The 17,972-nt window shown below is 35.4% G+C and overlaps 2 protein-coding genes across 4 annotated transcripts in view; one reads left to right on the forward strand and one right to left on the reverse strand.

Moving 5' to 3' along the window:
* SLC44A5 (solute carrier family 44 member 5) overlaps positions 1 to 17,972 on the reverse strand; it is a 322,073-nt gene that overhangs the window by 131,684 nt on the left and 172,417 nt on the right. For 2 of the 3 annotated variants that reach the window (XM_012787716.3, XM_075999403.1), the window contains one exon: positions 14,533 to 14,571. The exons of the other annotated variant lie outside the window; for it this stretch is intronic. In XM_012787716.3, the coding sequence (XP_012643170.2) occupies positions 14,533 to 14,571 (39 nt within the window). The remainder of the gene's footprint in view (positions 1 to 14,532; positions 14,572 to 17,972) is intronic. 3 annotated transcript variants of the gene reach the window in all.
* The window catches only part of ACADM (acyl-CoA dehydrogenase medium chain), a 277,105-nt gene that overhangs the window by 23,561 nt on the left and 235,572 nt on the right, over positions 1 to 17,972 (forward strand). The window lies entirely within an intron of this gene.

Raw genomic sequence — 17,972 nt, forward strand, 5'->3', positions numbered from 1 at the left:
CTTCAGAGACTCAGTCCATTCAGTAAACCAGCTGAGAATCTGCTATCATCTTGATTATAGATGCAAAGTCTATGTAACTTTAGGAGTCAGTTCTCTAACTCAAAACATAATATCTTGACCATATATATATGTATAGTCATATGTATGTCATCACACAGTTTTTGTTTATTGTCTGCCACCTCTACTAGAATATAAACTCTAAGAGGGCACAGTTTTCTCCATTTTGTTCACTACTATATGCCCTGCCATTCAGAAGAGTCATTCTGTATCATAGTAGATGCTGATTAAATATTTGTTATGAACAAATAATGCAATGTGTCTTAGACTTGTCTTTTAAAAATTTGTTCTGCTCCTTTTTATTCACTCTCCAATATAGGCTGATGCCAGTTATGCATTTCCTAATGTTGTTTATGCAACTATTGTCTAGAATGCATCATAAAATTGACTTAAGAAGTAAGTATTCTGTTTTCACATTTTAAAAGCCTGACAGCTGGCCAGAATTCCAAGTTGCTTTCTGCAGAAAATTAATGATGATAAAGTCACAAGGCAGGATTAGTACATACACTTTCCAAGCACTTTCTAGTCACTTGGGTTACTTTGTTGATGCTTCTGCTAATAGTCATTTCCTCCTGCTGAGGCAGCTCAGGATGGCTACCAACCTCAGCCTTAAGATTCACAAGGAAGAAATAATATGGAGCAAGATGGAACCTATTTGCAACACTTTTCCAAGGATTCTTCTTCTTCCATTTTTTATTTACCTCAAAGGCCTGCAAACTAACACCTTACCTTTCTCCTACTCCTATTTTTTATAATGAGTGAAAGATTTTAGGATCCAAATATAAGTTAGCAAAAGGCTTTTAAGCAAAGTTTCCACTTCTAAAGAACACAGTATGGATTCTATTTGTAGAATCACTATAGTTGTCTGTTTCTTTAGCCATAAATTCCCCAGACAATTTCAGGGCCTTAGGGAAATCCCTTAGAAGACTGAGACTGCATCCTTTAGAAGGGTTTGCAGGAAAGTCAGTATAGTTGTGTGCAGGTGGGTGCTTTAGGCATTTTGAAGATAACTCAGGTCACTGCCCATTCCCAGTCATTCCTGAACCTTCTTGATTGGTAGGATACCTGAATAATATATCCAGAAGACCTTACAAAATCAAATGATCAGACAGTGGCCCAGCTAAAACCTCCTAGGTCTTCTTATTCTCCCAGGAATTCTGCAGAATTTCTGAGATATATATTTCTGACTGAGGTCTGTTAGGCAGTCCTATGTTCTCAAGTCAAAAGGAGCTCTGGGATCCCTTTTCTGTGCCAAGATAACACCAATCTAAGGAGAACCCACCGTACCTTCTCCCACTTAGGCCAACATGAATGTATACCTATTTCTCAACATCCATTTTGCCCCTACTGTGTGTTATCAGTTAGAGTCATAAATGAAAGGTTGGTAAGATGTGCTCACTTATTTAGTAATATACATTTAGTCAAAACTTTTATATTATGGTATTCTCTATGTTTAACCAGCAAAAATTTCCCATGCACATTCTAATTTGTGAAAGTTTTACAACAAAATAAAACCAAGGTTGATGTACATGAATAACGATCTAGTAACTTATTTAAAAGATAACTATATAAAACAATTATAAATTATACAAATATGTAGCAGAAAGAAAGCTAAATGAGAAACAGAAAGTTTATATTCTACTTGTATGTTTTTGACTCAATATGTAACCTTGAAAAAATAGTTTTGCCTTCTCAGTTTCTGTTAAAGAAAGGATATAATCCATACACTGCTTATGTCACAGCTGAAAAAATCAAATGAGATCATGATGTGAAATCATTTATAAAAAGCATGAGATAAATGTATTATGATTATCATTATTACTGTTACATATTAAATAATACATATGAAACATCTGATATATTATAGGTCCTCAAGGAAAAGTAAAGTCATGAATCATATAACACTGTCTCAGTCAATGACAGACCACATATATGACAGTGGTCCCCTAAGATTACAATGGAGCTAAAAAATTCCTGTTGCCTAGTTACTGCATAGCCATCCCAATGTCTGCAGTGCAACACACTACTTACGTGTTTGTGGTGATGCTGGTGTGAACAAACCTACTGTGATGTCATGCATATAAAACTATCACAAATACAATTATGCAGTACATAATACTTGATAATGATAATAAATGACTATGTTACTGGCTTATATATTTACTATACTATATTTCTTATTGTTATTTTAGAGTTTACTCATTCTACTTATAAAAGAAAAAGTTAACTCTAAAGCAGCCTCAGACAGGTTCTTCATGAGTTATTCCAGAAGAAGGCATTGTTATCATAGGAGATGACAGCTCCATGCATGTTATTGCCCTTGAAGACCTTCCAGTGGGACAAGATGTAGAGATAGGAGACAGTGATATTGATGATCCTGATCCTGTGTAAGACTGGGCTAATGTGTTTGTCTGAGTTTTTTTATTTTTATTTTTTCTCATCCTGGAGTCCAAAGGCATGTCTGAGTTTTTAACAAAAAAAATTAAAAAGAAAAAAAATTAAATTTTGAAATAGAAAAAAGCTCATAAAGATATAAAGAAAATATTTTTATACAGCTATACAATGTATTTGTGTTTTAAGCTGTTACTACAAGAGTCAAAAAGTTAAAAAAATTAAAAAGCTTTTAAAAGGAAAAAAGTTACAGTAAACTAAGATAGTTTACTATATATATTATATATTTTTTATAAATTTAGTGTAATGTAAGTAGACAGTGTTTAGAAAGTCTACAGTAGTGTACAGTAATGTTTTAGGCCTTCATATTCACTCAGCACTCGCTCACTGACTCACCCAAGCAACTGCCAGTCCTGCAAGCTCCATTCATGGTAAGTGCTCTCTATAGGTGCACTATTTTTATCTTTCATATGGTATTTTTATTGTACCTTTTCTATATTTAACATGTTTATATACATAAATACTTACCATTGTGTCACAATTGCCTACAGTATTTAGTAGAGTAGCATGCTGTACAGGTTTTTAGCCTGGGAGCAATAGGCTATACCATATAGCCTATATGCGTAGTAGGCTACACTATCTAGGTTTGTTAAGTACAACAAAATCACCTAACAATGCATTGCTCAGAATATATCCCTGTTGTTAAGTGACACATGATTATATTGAAGTCTCTTAAAATTCTTGTAATGCAGTCTATTTCTCCCTCAGATCAATTAACAGTTGCTTTATATATTTAGGTGCTCTGGTGTTTGGAGCATATATTTTTACAAGTATAAAAATTTTTACCCCTGTTCTCATTTGGTTTCCATCTGCATGGAATATCTTTCTGTATCCCTCCACTTTCCATCTCTGTGTGTCTTTAATAGTGAAGCAAGTCTCTTGTAGACAGCATATAGTTAAATCTTTTTTTTTTTTTTTACCCATTCAGCTACTTCATGTCTTTTAATTGGAGAATTTAATCTATTTACATTCAAGATATTATTGATAGGTAAGAATCTACTACTGTCATTTGTAATTTGTTTTCTGATTATTTTGTAGATCCTTTGTTTCTTTCTTCCTCTTTTGTTGTCTCCCTTTGTGGTTTGGTGGTTTTCTGTGGTGGTATGCTTTGAATCCTTTCTTTTTAGGTTTTTTGCAACTACTATAGATTTTAAATTTGTGATTACCACAAGGCTTATGTAAAACATATTATAACAGGCTATTTGAAGCTGATATCTTAATTTTAATCACATACAAAACTCCATTCTTCCCCCATTTTATGTAATTGATGTCAAAATTTACATCTTTTTGTAATTTGTATCTCTTAAACATTTATTGTGGCTAAAGTTGTTGCTAATAGCTTTGTGTTTTTACTCTCACATGAGAGATAAAATTGCTTTACATACCACCCTTACAGTATTCTAAATATGACTATGTATTACTTATATTACTGAGTTTAGTACTTTCATATGTTTTATGTTATTAATTAGTAATCTTTCATTTTAGCTTAAAGAACTCCTTTTGGTAATTCCTATAAGGCAGGCCTAGTAATGATGAATTCTCTTTGGTTTTGTTTGTCTTGGAAAGTTTTTATCTTCTTCATTTCTAAAGGGCAGATTTGCCAGATAAAGTATTCCCATTTGACAGTGTTTTTCCTTCAGCACTTTGAATATATTGTTCCATGCTCTCCTTGCCTTCAGGGTTTCTGCTGAGAAATCTGCTTATAACTGTATTGGGACCCAGTCATGTGTGGTATATTTCTTATCTCTTGCTACTTTCAGAATTCTTCCTTTGTTTTTGATTTTTAAAAATTTGATTATGATGTATCTTGGTGAATTCCTCTTTAGATTGAATTTGACTGGAGACCTCTAAGCTTCCTTTTTCTGGATGTTGGTGTCTGCCCTCAGATTTAGGAAATTTTTAGTCATTATTTTTTAAAATATGTTTTCTGGCCCTTTTTTCCCCTCTCTTTCTGAATATCTATTATACAGAGATTAGTTCTCTTGATGGTCTCCCATAATTTCCATAGACCTTCTTCATTTTTTTTCATTCTTTTTTCTATTCAATATTCTGACTGGATAATTTCAAATGTCTTGTCTTGGAACTCACAGATTCTTTCTTCTGCTTTATCAAGTCTGCTGTTGAAACTCTCTATTGAATTTTTTAGGTTAGTTATTATATTCTTTATAACTAGGATTTTTTTGTTTCTATTTTTGTCAAATTTCTCATTTTGTTCGTAAATTGTTTCCAAATATCATTTAATTTTCAATCTGTATTTCTTATACTTCCCTAAACTTCTTTAAGAGCATTATTCTGAATTCCTTGTCAGTCATTTCATAGATCTTCATTTTTTAGGTTCCATTATTGGAGCTTTATTGGTGTCATATGTTGACACCAATAAAGCTGTTGGTGTCATATTTCCCTGATCCTTCATAATCCTTGTGTCCTTGTAGTGGTATCTGTACATTTGAGGAAATGTCCACCTCTTCTAGCTTTTGCAGGTATTTTTGGTAGTGATAGATCTTCACTATTTAATCTAGCTTGGGCTTTTGAATGGGCCAACTGGTAATCACCACAGGCAAGGTTGGATTCTCTAGTTGGGGTGGGCCAGTTCCTGTACTCTGAGGTCATGTGGAGCTGCTGGCTGTGCCACACAGTCTTGTGAGACCACTGGCTAGATTCCATTGTCAGGCAGAGCTTCTGGATAGGCTCTGTGAATGCCTCTGATCATTAGGGATACAGGCTGTTTTCCCTGACTGGGTAGTATTTCTGTTTCGAATCTCTAGTTGGGCAGGGCCTCAGGCTGGGTGCCCAGGCTGGACAAGTTATCTGGAGTTGCTGATTGGCCACATGGGATGAGCAGCCCAGAGGCTATGCTCCACAGATATGGATGGAGCTGCACTTGCCTCCTAGCCTTAAGCAGAGATCCAAAGGCTAAGTGGGGTTATCACTTGACTGCCAAGGTCAGGTGACAGATGCTCCCTTCCATAGATAGTTGTGCACATTCACTTGCCTCCTGGCCTGGGGAAGCTTAAGTAGAGGATTAAGGCTGGGTGAAGGAGCTCATGGTCAGTGAGCTTGCCACCTGGGCACAGACAGGCCTGCATTCTCAAAATGGCCATCCTCAGTTTTGGGTTCCACCAGGGTTTGTAATGTTCTACTGGATCCCATAGCTCCCACAAAGGCATTTTCCCCATGGATGGCTGCTAAATTATTGTTGCTATTGATAAATATGAGCAGGGGACCTCCTATTCTACCATATTGCTGATGTCACCCTGCATTGCATTTTTATGCTACATTCCCTATGGTTAAGAAATACATTGGTTTGTGTTTTTGGAAAAGAGCATTTTGCTTTGTTTCTAAAATTTTAACAAATAACAAATAACTAATTCTTTTTGTCAATACTTATTCAGGCTGGCATCATATCACTAAGCCAGTTATTAAAAGAAAATGTCAATATAATAAAAAATTTTTTCTTTAATCAGAATTATCTGACAAAGCATCAACTCAAGAAAAATTTCCACTCCTAAATATCACATTTAACAAGATCATCTGACAATCAGTAGTACAAAGTCCTTATCACAACCACTGACTTGAGTAAGTACAATTGTCCCTTGGTATTCATAGGGGATTGTTTCCAGGACCTTCCCTCCAGAAACAAAATTTGCAGATGCTCAAGTCCTACAGTTGGCCCTGCAGAAGCCAGTGATACAAAAAGTCAACCCTCGATATCTGCAGGCTCTGCACTCTATAAATACTGTATTTTTAATCTATAGTTAGTTAAATCTGCAAGTGCAGAACCTGTAGCTACCAAGGGCTGACTTTGTTAATTAGATCCTAATGGCTTTGACTTAGGTGACACAGACTTACATTTTCTAGAAAATACATTTGTGAAGTCTACTTTAAGTAGGTACCTTGATATCATAATAAAAAATTGATTTGACTTTTCCTATCTTTTTCACATGTACACACACACGTCACACTCACAAATTCAGAACAAATTTGTGTGTGTGGTTTTTTTTTGAGACACAGTTTTGCTCTGTTGCCTGGGCTAGAGTGTCGTGGTGTCAGCCTAGCTCACAGCAACCTTTTGGGCTCAAGTGATTCTCCTGCCTCAGCCTCCTGAGTAGCTGAGACTATAGGGGTGCAGGCTAATTTTTCTATTTTTTGTAGAGACAGGGTCTTGCTCTTGCTTAGGCTAGTTTCGAACTTCTTGCCTCAAGCAATCTTCCCGCCTCAGCCTCCCAGAGTGCTAGGATAACAGGTGTGAGCCACCGCACCCAGCCAAATTTCCATTTTGAATGCTCAAAATCATACATTGGTGCTCTGAAACATATTCCAGGAAATGACTATTGTTGTCAAAGGGAACTCTTTCTTGGGGCATATGCAGCTATGACAATATTCTGCATGTTTACTGTGTTTCTACCTCTGCCACAATCTAGAACATGGAGATTTCTACATGGAACATTAAGTGCATGCTCTAATAAAATACACATCAAAATTTATCAACAACATGAGGATCCAATAGAAATTTTCCTTGCAGGCACACATCTCTCTGATTTTTATGGTTTTATGCAAGACACCCAACAAAGCAAAAAAAAAAAAAGATTCATTCTTTCTTACTACTTACATACTCTCATGCAAAACAATCTGCTCTGTCTTATAGCAGAAATATTTGAAAATAAAGTTATTTGTTTTATTTTTATTTTTAAGGATGATTAAAATGTTTAGGAGTTCCTGAGGTAAGGAGAAATAATTATTCTTTAAGAAGAAAGAATAATTACTTGTTCTTTTCAATGCAATGATTAAAATTGAGAACACAGTGATTCATAGAAAGAGGGATGTACTCCATAATACTGCCATGAGATAAATTTCATTTTGATGGTATATTATTATTTCATTTGTGAGAAATTTAAATGTCTACAAATAGAGGTTGATCGTTAAATTCATAACAAGAATATTGGCACACAGTCAAATTATTATTTAAAATAAAAGAATTTATTAAGTCTTTTTTCATATTTCCAATTAAATGTAGTTCTGTTGTTTCTTTAATATAAAAAACAAATAGCTTTCTTTTTCAATACCTGGAGATTGAAAAAAAACTAAAACTTCTTTAAAAGAATAAAAAGTAAAGATGAAAAGGGTTAATCAATTACCAGGATTCTAGTTCAGGTTTTCTTATTGCTTGGCCTTGTTACTTACTGCTTTTAGTTCCTATTCTCAAGCCTCAATCAAACGTTTCCATGTAAGCAATCCAGTTTTCTCAGCAGGCTCTAAGCCATCAAGACTTTATTTATCTTTGTTTAAAAATAAAATTATTTGAGTATGTAAGGCTTTTTCACTAAGAGCAGTTCTGACTGGACTAAGAGCTTAGTTTTCTTCAATAAATGGAAAAATTATATTCCTCAATGTTCCACCTTTTGGCTTTAAGCCAAGTCTGGAAACTGGCAAAGAACATTAAGATCCTAAAACTAATGTTATAGACTATATTTTAATTCTAGGAAGAATTTCTGGACTTTTCATACTTATAGACTGTAACAAACCTATGGATACCTGAAATAACTTTTAGAAAGAAGAGTATCACTTTCATGATTTGCTTATTGAAATTTCCTCCACTTAAAAATTTTTTTTCCACTTAAAACTCTTTTATAACTCCTTTTATCTTCTCAACTACTGGCATTGACTCAGACTCAGGTAGCAATTGATCAGAATATTCCCAAGCATGGTTTCCTGTTGCAAAGGATGGCTAAGGGTATGTGCATGTAAATGCCTAGTGGTGACCTCTTCCATGCAATTCATATAGAGTATTTCTGACTTCTTAACCTTGTATTAAAATGCTTTGCTGCCACGCTACACAAGAGCAAACCAAACTATGACAAAATGCAAATATGTGGCTAAAGATGTAGAGACAAGTGGATGGGGACTCTTGTTAATATGTAAGTATGTATCCTGAATCTCTGATTGGAAAAATAAGGTAGGGGTTGGGGTCCATTTTGCATAACAAGGCATTCCAGTTATCTACTTATAAAAGCAAAAGGAGGCTTGTTAACATTCTTAAGTTTTTAGGGGAAATTTAACAATATTATGAAAGCCTAGGTACAACCCAAATCTGTGAATTGAAAGCGTAGGGGAAAAGAGCATAGCGTTAAGAGCGCAGCACCACTTTGGTTCGGCACTCACCGGCCTGAAAACCTTGCCCACAGCCGGCACTCACAGTCCGCAGGATAGTTTGTGCTGTGCATTGAATCCATTTTGCTCTTGTGTGACGAGGAAAGCTTTAAAGCACTGAAAGCTTGTTTTACTTTACAGGCAGCTTTACTTGTAATGTAAATCAGAATAGGTAACATATACATATATGTTTTCATTGTGTTATTTTTAAATGTTCATAATTTTATTTTGATAAATGAAAAATTAGAAAAGTCATATCACAGCTGTCAGCTAAAGCTGCTGTGCACGTTCATCTGTGGCTATCGACTATAGTCGACGCTTGTACTGAAGTGGTTAAAAAAGCACAGATTCTATGACCTGGGTCTAGTCCTGAACCAACATTGACAATCCTAGTGATCTGGGCAAATCTTTTAACACCTCTGAGCTTCAACTTCCTCTTGTATGAAACAAGATTGACAATGATCCCTGAGGTTCCTTCTGCCTCTAAACTTCTAGTATTTAATAGGTCCTGAATAAATGCTTTTTGGTAAAAATGCTGACAACTGCAAAAGATGAAAAGATAAAAGCTATAGGATATAGCCACTCCAGACTATTTTGATTCAAAGTGGAGACAGTGGAGAATAACCAGTGAACTACAGAGTTGACCTTAAAGGCTGTAGAGAGGAGACAGACGTAATAAAATTCCTGGAGCAGAAACCATAGCAATCATAGTGGAGAGTACTATAGACAGGTTATACTCAGAACATTCAATCAAAATTCACAGGTGTGTGGTTTCCTGCAGGATCAAACAGGAAGGTGAGAGAAGCTTTGATATGGGAACAGAGGGAGAGTGAGGCAGGCTAGTGAGAAGGATCAGGGATGTCAGAGAGATGGAGAAAAGCAGGAATAGGAGGGAAAAATGTAATTCTTCCATTTAAGTACTAGGAAACTGAGCATTTAATAAATCTCTACTGAATGTGGTTTGTCCTCACAAATTCCTCAATAATATGATCCGTTTGTTGGTTATATGAAACAACATGCATGTGCTACATGGAAGAACTAAACGAAGAAGTATGTAAAGAAAGAGGAGTGAGGAGGATTGAGATTGTGGTCTTAGTCTAATACAGAGAAATCGCCTCAGTTTTCCTATTGGATTTTGTAGCCACAAAGCAAATAGAGGAGGCTGGACCCACTTTTATAAATACTTCAAACTTCATGCTTCTTCTGTCTGTGTGCAACAAGGATGTGTCAATGGGAAATTCTAGGTTCCCCCATTTGCTAAGGCAGGGAATCAAAATTTATTTTTATTAAAAACATGATACAAAATCTTTTTTTAAAAATATAAAACTTTATATGGTTGTGTCAGATGCCTTAGTTTCCTCCTCTATAAAATGGGAAAAATAGATACAACTTGAAAGGGTTGGTGGGTAGATTGAGTTAGCACATGTAAAGCATTAAGAATTGTGCACATCATATAGTGTTATAAAATATTTTATTATTGTTGTTGTCATATCAATATACCCCAAAACCCAGGCAGCTTTGTACAGTGAGTAATACTTAGCCTTTCTGATTCTCAAGAAAATTCAAAAATAAAAACCTTTTGAGCAATAAAATCAAATCCATTCTAGAGAAGCCACTTTATCTGATTTTAATAATTTTAAAGAGATGGGCAGGCAGTCCCAACTATTTCAAGAATTAATCAATGACATATAACACATTTCAATTACTTAAACCAACCTATCAAAACTAAATGAAGGTTCTCCTATTTATCAGTGTGAGAAGATCATATATTTTAATTAATTCAGCCCTCTAAAGGCTCTTTTTCACACAGATAAAGTTCACGTAATATTTTGTGCCAAGAAGCAGTCCATCCTACCATAAAGAGAAAGCCAGATTGGATTGCCATGGGAAATAAAAGCTCCGAGGTAAGGAAGAAGCTCGTTCCTGGTGAAGAGAAAATTTGACGAGAAGTCAAATTTACATAACGTGTTTTGCCTAAAAAAGAAATGTGTTCTTTTTCATAAATTTACATTTGGTCCCCCAAGAAGCCTTTAGGTTTTCTCAAATTTCTATTTGGAGTCAAACCTATTTTGGCAATAATTTTCAATTGTTACAGCTCTAGCTAACACCGATAATCTGACTGAGAGGAAAAAAAGAATAATTAAAATTATAGGAGATTATTTTAATTCTGGAATTTTGACACTAAGAATTTTCAACACAAGATACAATTTGACTGAAGTAAAATTAGATTAGGTAGAAAATATCATGGCAAAATATAACTAACAATGTTAAAGATATATACAGCATAGTGAAGTGTTTTTTTTTTTCTTTTTTGAAGTGGGTTGAATAATGCTCAAAATGAGTTGAATCACATATTGTTAGCAACCCTGAAAACTGCAAAAACTTACCTTGGAAGACACTAAACTTTTAAAGAAATAATTTACAAAAAATAGAATTGACACTAGCTAAAACCAAAGTTTTTGGTTAACTTTTTATTAACCAAAAATTGGTAGAAGAATTATCTTCTTACAAAATTTGACATTGGAAAACTGGATTAGGGAGAAAAAAATAATCACAAAAATATGTAATAAAATAGCTATAAGTGTTGAAACTTGATACAGATAAAACATAATCAAATCTTTATTGTAAAACTATCACAGAAAATATTTTAATCCAGTTAAAATAAGTAAGTAGGGTAAAAATGGTTAAAACCATAAATAGTTTAACACTGCTATGCAAAAAGTTAAGAAAGCAAATTAAGTAATAGATTTTACTCTAAAAACAAAAATAAGAACTCTTTACTGACTTGAATTCATTGATGATGGTACAAACCTGATTAAATATTGGGATTAAATGTTGGTATTTAGAAACAGAGCCACAATATCCTCAGGTTTAAATTATTAAAATGTCAGAATCGAATTGGTGGGTCAAAATAGCCAATATTCAAAATAACACACTGTCCATTAGGCTAATATATTTGCACTCTTTATTCTATATTTATGTACTATTTAAACAAAAAGTGACTAAATTAGTAAAGTAGATAAAGTGTGATTAAGGAAAAAAGTAATATTAAATCATTAGTCTTTGTGCTTTGAAAATTTAAATAGCCATTAGCTTTTTATTTGCTCAGTTCACTGCCTGATTTTGAGACTAGAAATTGTAGTAATCAGATTCCTCTGATTACTCTATGGAGACTAGCCCAGAGTAGGGCAATAGCTGCAGTATAAAAACCAATCAGGAGGGTATGTTAGGTATCCAAGTGAGAAAGGACAGTAGCTTGGATGAAGCAATCCAGTGGGGTTGGTGAGACTTGGTACCCTTATTAGAGATGGGAAGATAGACACAGAATGGGTTTGGTGGCATATAAAGTTCAATAAACAAGCCCAGAGCAAGAGATATGTATCTAGAAGTTAACAGCATGTTCATGGGACCAAATAAAATCACCTAGGAAAGTTAGAAAGAAAAAAGTGCATCCTGGGAGCTCTCTAACATTCAGACTCTAAATGTTAGAAATTGGGCAAAGTTGGAGACATCAGAGATAGGAGGAAACCTAGGAGAGTGTGGTATCACGAAAGCAGAAGAAAGTGTTTTGAAAGAGGAAGTGGCTGACTGTCCTAAATGCTGCTGACAGAGTAACATGAGGAAGAGAATTCTGCATTGGAGGAGCAAGATAGCGGTCTTTGGAAGTGACTAAAAACTGTTTCATGAAGGAGTGCAGATACAATTCCAGTTGGTGTGGGTTAATGAGAGAATAGGAGAAAAGGAAGTGGAGCCATGTTTATATGTAGATGGCAATGGTTCAAGATGAAAGGAGATAATTGCAAGAGGTCTTTGAAGGTCCTTGAAAAGGTACTAGCCTTGGAAAAGATGAGGATGACCTTTCCCTGTAAAAGAAGAGGAAGTGGAGCACATGGGAACAAGTCACTGACCTCTTTGGGCCTCAGCTTCAGAATAGAAGGCTATTGAAGAATATTTTCTATGGGCTAACCTTCGCAATACTCCAATTGTCCCAAGCTGATCCACATTACTAACACAGTTAATCTTTCTTTAACACCAAGCTCTTAAAAAGAAGTATGAATAACTGTTGAGTGAATGGAGCAAAAAGATAAAGACAAAATTGGCAACATTTACCCCCTCCGGATGCAGTGCTTGCCATTCATTCATTTTAACTTCTAAGTGCAACACTCTCAGGATCTGGGAGTTTTTCCCCCAGTTTAAATGCACTTTTAGTGGATGCAAAACCAATAGTTCCTCCTGGGCATGATTCAACAGTGAGTTCTCCCATTTATACTTTCTCTGGGAGAATGGAAGTTGCACAGGGCAATAACCTACGTTGGACTTTTCCCCTTTCTTTGACTCCTGTAGATCCAAGGAGAAACAGCATTCAGTGGACTTTTCTTCCTAGGCTATTTTATATCAGAAGTGGAGCGCTTATTCCTCTTTTATTTATCTCAACAACCTTATGAGAAAGATGAGGATTTTATTATAGGCCTAATTACTTTATCCTAATTGAGAAGACAAGGTTTATGAATGAACACATAATTCAGATCATGTGAGAAGTAAAACATTATTTTGATTCATGGTATCTTTTGAGGCAGAATAATTCACTTACTTCTGTTGACACAAGAAGGCTTGGCTCCTACTTTTTCCAAGGTAGGAAAAAAAAATCTGCTGATACATTTTTTATCTTTTTATACCAACCTCTAAGGTTAGAAAATTACAAATGGAAGTTTGAAAAATAGGCACTACAAAAGATTACATTACCTACCTGTCTACCTTATAGGACCATATGTGATCAAATAACAAACTCTGTATTAAAAAACTATGAAACGATAAAATGTTATCTCAAGTGTAAGAAAAAACAATAGAATCTAAATAGGTAAAATTAAAGTACATCAGTCAATAAAGGGGCTTTGAGAGCAGAGGCAGTAAAGTACAAATATGACCATCTTTTCTTATAAATTTATTAATTTTAAATTGACAAACAATTGCATATATTTATGGGGTACAATGTGATGTTTTCATCTATGTATACACTGCAGAAAAATTAAGTTAATTAACATATCCATCACCTCACCATGGTGACCACAGTTAGTAATGTTGTACTGCATATTTCAAAATTGCTAATAGAATAGATTTTTAAAGTTCTTACCATATATACAATAACCTTTATAGTTGAGGATTGGGGATCCAAGCAACATTGGAAGTCACAGCATAAAAGAATTTATTTGTATATCCCAGGGGCAATGAGAGTGCACAAAAGAAGTGTAGTTCTTGAAGTCAGTGCTGCTCAAACTTTCATTTGTACATGAATCACCTGAGAATCTTGAGAAAACGCAGGTTCTGATTCAGTAAGTCTGGGGCTGGGGACTTGAGATTCTGCATTTCTAATTCCCAGGTGCTACCCATGCTGCTGGCCCATAGACCACATTTTGAGTAGCAAGGCTCAATTATATGGACCGACTAAGGAAAGGGCCAGCTGTCACAAAAAGAAGAGGACTGAGTAAAATAGTCAAGAGTGTCATGAAGGCCAGATGGTGAAGGTGTTTATTAGACAGAGAGATTTGAATAAGACTCATGTACATCAGAGTCATAACTGAGATGAAAGTATGGAAAAGAAATAAGACAAATGAGGTGAACTAGGGCAACAAGGCATCGATAGCTGCATGATGTTCTTCTAGGGGATTCTTTTACAACTCCAAAAAGACAGAACCCCTTGAGGAGAGAGAAATCAGCCACTTGAAAGAAAGATCTAAAGAGCCTTCAGTCAGCGATTATCCTCTTCCAACCAAATATTTAGGTGTTTCTAGATTTTTAATGAATTACATATTTCTCAAGGATAGACTGTCATGAAAGACTTATACTAACTTAGCACTTAATACTCAGACTATGACTTACCAAAGTCCTCTTCCTCACTAGTAGAGTCTGGTGATTCTTCTAGGAAAAAGAACAAAAGGCAAACAAATATTTGTAGGGATTGATGATTCAGAAGCTCTAAACTATCTCTCTCTATCCTAAAAATCCAAGTCATTAGACTTTAACACACAGAGTAACTAACTAACTAACTAACTAACTAACTAACTAACTAACTAACTAACTAACTTTAACAACAGTCCAAGGTCAGTTGGGCTGCATGAACTAATACTTAACTCCCAAAGCCACTGATAATGAGCATTAAATCCTGAGAAATTACAAAAAAAAAAAAATATTGCATGAAGGTACTAGAGGTAAGAAGTTTGGGGTGGGGAAATACAGCCATTGACTCTTCCACTTTTATCCATGCCTTATAGGGTATAGGTGATCTGAACAGACTTGAAAAATTCATCACCAAGAAATGAGGCATTTTGTTTATTTCCACTTCTGTTACTGCTTAAACCTCAGAAGACACATTAGTCATAAGAAACTTATTATGCATTAAATACCTTTAATTACATACAGAATAGCCAGCGGAGACTGGGGAAAAGAGATGTAATTCGAATTCAGCAGCCCATTTTAATCACATCACATGTGGTCTTTAGTTTTAACAGAAGCTCCCACATGATAGCTATAAATACAGCCTATTCAATTTCAAAGGTACAAATTACGGTTATTTTGAGGATGGGAGAGGTGGCGTGCTCCATAATGAATAATGAAAGCATTCCAATTCTTCAAGTTTCACATATATTAAAAAAAATTAATGCTTTCTGTGAACACCCCATTCTCTGGTGCTTTATCAGACTTACCAACTCATTAATTAAAGCCAGTGAAAATTCTCACTATAGATCTGATGGACAGAAATTACAACAGGTGGTCTCAGCATTGATGTTTCTCATCAATCTGACTAATAGTATCAAATCATGGAAAGTCATAACAGGGATAAAGATTCCAGGGAAAGCGACCATTTGTAAACTGTGCTCACCTGGGAAAGATTATAATAATGATAATTAAAATAGGAACCAGTTTTTGAATACTTACTATGTACCAGGTGCCATGTTTCATTTACATTATCTCATTTAATATTCACAACAACCCTTACAGTAGTTACAATAATCAGTTGTCTTCTAAAAATGAAGAGCTGAGATTCCCGGGAGCAATGTGAACCTTAGGGTCTAAGCTTTGCTGAGAGTTACACTACTAGTAAGTGGGGAATCTGGAATTCAAACTTAGGTCTGTGTATCTCCAGAGTCTATGTGTAACCAATACAACTACTAGCTTCTAGTAGTATCAGATGTATCACAAATATAAAGATTATTCATAAAGTTTTCAGCACCCCCCTCCTGCAAATCTTAAAAACCAGTAACACTAGCCCACAGTCATTAGGACCATATAAATTATTAGGAACACATAGGTTTCTGACATACCAATTGAAAATCCAAATAAAGTGACCGGAATATCATTAAAATGACCATCTCTTACTGGTTTTATTATAGTAGCATGTATGTGCAAGTCTTGGTGCCTGAGAAGCAGAATAAAATGTCCAGATCCAATACTAACTGCTTTATTCCTGTTCCTGGGCCATAAATGACTAGGCTTGCCATGAGAGAAGAGAAGGGAACTGGGTAATTTCTATAATGGAAGTGCTTCACAGACATAGTTAAATCTTCACAACGACTAGATGCTGTAAGTGTTACATACCCCATTTTATAGATGAGAAAAGTGAAACCCAGGGTATTGAAAGCACTCAACCAAGGTTGTACAGTGTCATTGATTAAAAAACAAAATAAAACTAAGCAAACAAAGCAAGACTTAGTGCTGATCTCTTATCTTCTAGGCTAAATGCCATATGATACAGTTTTGACTTTTTCTTCCCAGATTTTACATAATGAATTTAAAAAAAATCAAAGTTCATTTTTGGTGTAATCAATTTACAAGATGGCTAAGCCAGTTTTCTGTATAAACTAATGTCTTTCTCAAAAGCTGTTTGTGAGAACATTCATATCTTATGCAGATTGCCTTATGGTGTGTACAGACACCAAAGTCAAGTTATTTGGACCCTTACAACAGCTGGAAAGACTGGAATCTCCAGTTAGAGTAGCTCCCACATGCACACCCTGCCTACGTATATCTAATGCAAGACTTACAAAGTTTCAGACAGGAAGCTGGTAGAGTCCCACTTTCTAGTCTTATTGCTGTGTCTTTTACCACACTTTGTTCCCTTTTGTCTTTCTTATTTGGAAGGTCTGATTAGGGGAACGAGGATTGTTAGGAGACAGAGGTAGAGGAGGGAGTACCAATGAGTAGAACTAGCTTGGAAACGGGTGTGAGAGTCATGTTCCTACTGTGCCAGACTGCGATCTCATAAACAATAACCAGGACTCTAGTCCCTTACTCAAGGGCAGTATCACTAATGGTGGGTCAACCAGATATCATGTTTCTCCCGATGGAATGCAATGGAGATTATATGGTATATTTAGGATGTATTCTGGTTCAAAATGTTTAACAGAAGCTACCAATCATTTAGATTTAACCTAACATAGTTTATAGGAAATACAGAAGATAAAGAAACAAGCTACATAACATCCCTGGAGAGGAAAAAACAAATCCAGACAGTGAGATATTGTACAGCACAACTGGCAAGACAACAGGTCAATGTGAGGGGAAAAAGGGACTGTGCTAATTAGAAGAGACTTAAGGGACATAACCTCCAGATGTAGGGTCTAGCCCTGGATTAGGTCCTGATTTGGAGAGAATGCTGCAAAGACATTTTGAGGGGACAATTGGGGAAATCTGAATTAAAAAATGAATATTAGAGAAAATTAACATTTGTTTAACTGGAAATGTGGAAATTGTTCATGGAAAAAAGCAGGTAGCAAAAAGCATGTAAAGCAGAATCTCATTCTTGTAAAAACAACTCTACATCTAGAAGGAAATACGATAAAGGTTATATCTATGGGTGATTAGAATATGCTGCTTTACTTCTATTTATTTCTCAACATTCTGTAATGTGCATAAAACTGCTTCTATAGTAATAAAAATTACTTTAATTAAAAAAGAATTAGGTATTGAAATGGAAGTGCCTGGTCTTTCCCACAGAGCCCGTTTTTTAGTACTCAGAATACATCACTAGTAGGTAGAATATTTGATGTGTTTCTCAGGATAGCCTTAACTTCTGTCCATCCCTGGGTTTCAGGTGCCAGGGATAAGCCTCTGTACTCTTTTAACCTTTGGAATGCTCTAGCATTCCTGTGACTGTCAGCTGCTTGCCCTCACCCACTGTGCTGGGCCCAGCAGTGTGAGAATCTAGGATTCTGCCTTAGTTGCTTTGCCCAGGGCTCCATTCCCCTTTCCTGGGCCCATGTGCTTGGCTTTGGCTCTGAGCTCCAACTTCACTTCTGCCAGTCCCCAAAACTGAATCCTGC

The sequence above is a fragment of the Microcebus murinus genome, chromosome 2, assembly GCF_040939455.1.
Source record: "Microcebus murinus isolate Inina chromosome 2, M.murinus_Inina_mat1.0, whole genome shotgun sequence".
Taxonomy (NCBI): domain Eukaryota; kingdom Metazoa; phylum Chordata; class Mammalia; order Primates; family Cheirogaleidae; genus Microcebus; species Microcebus murinus.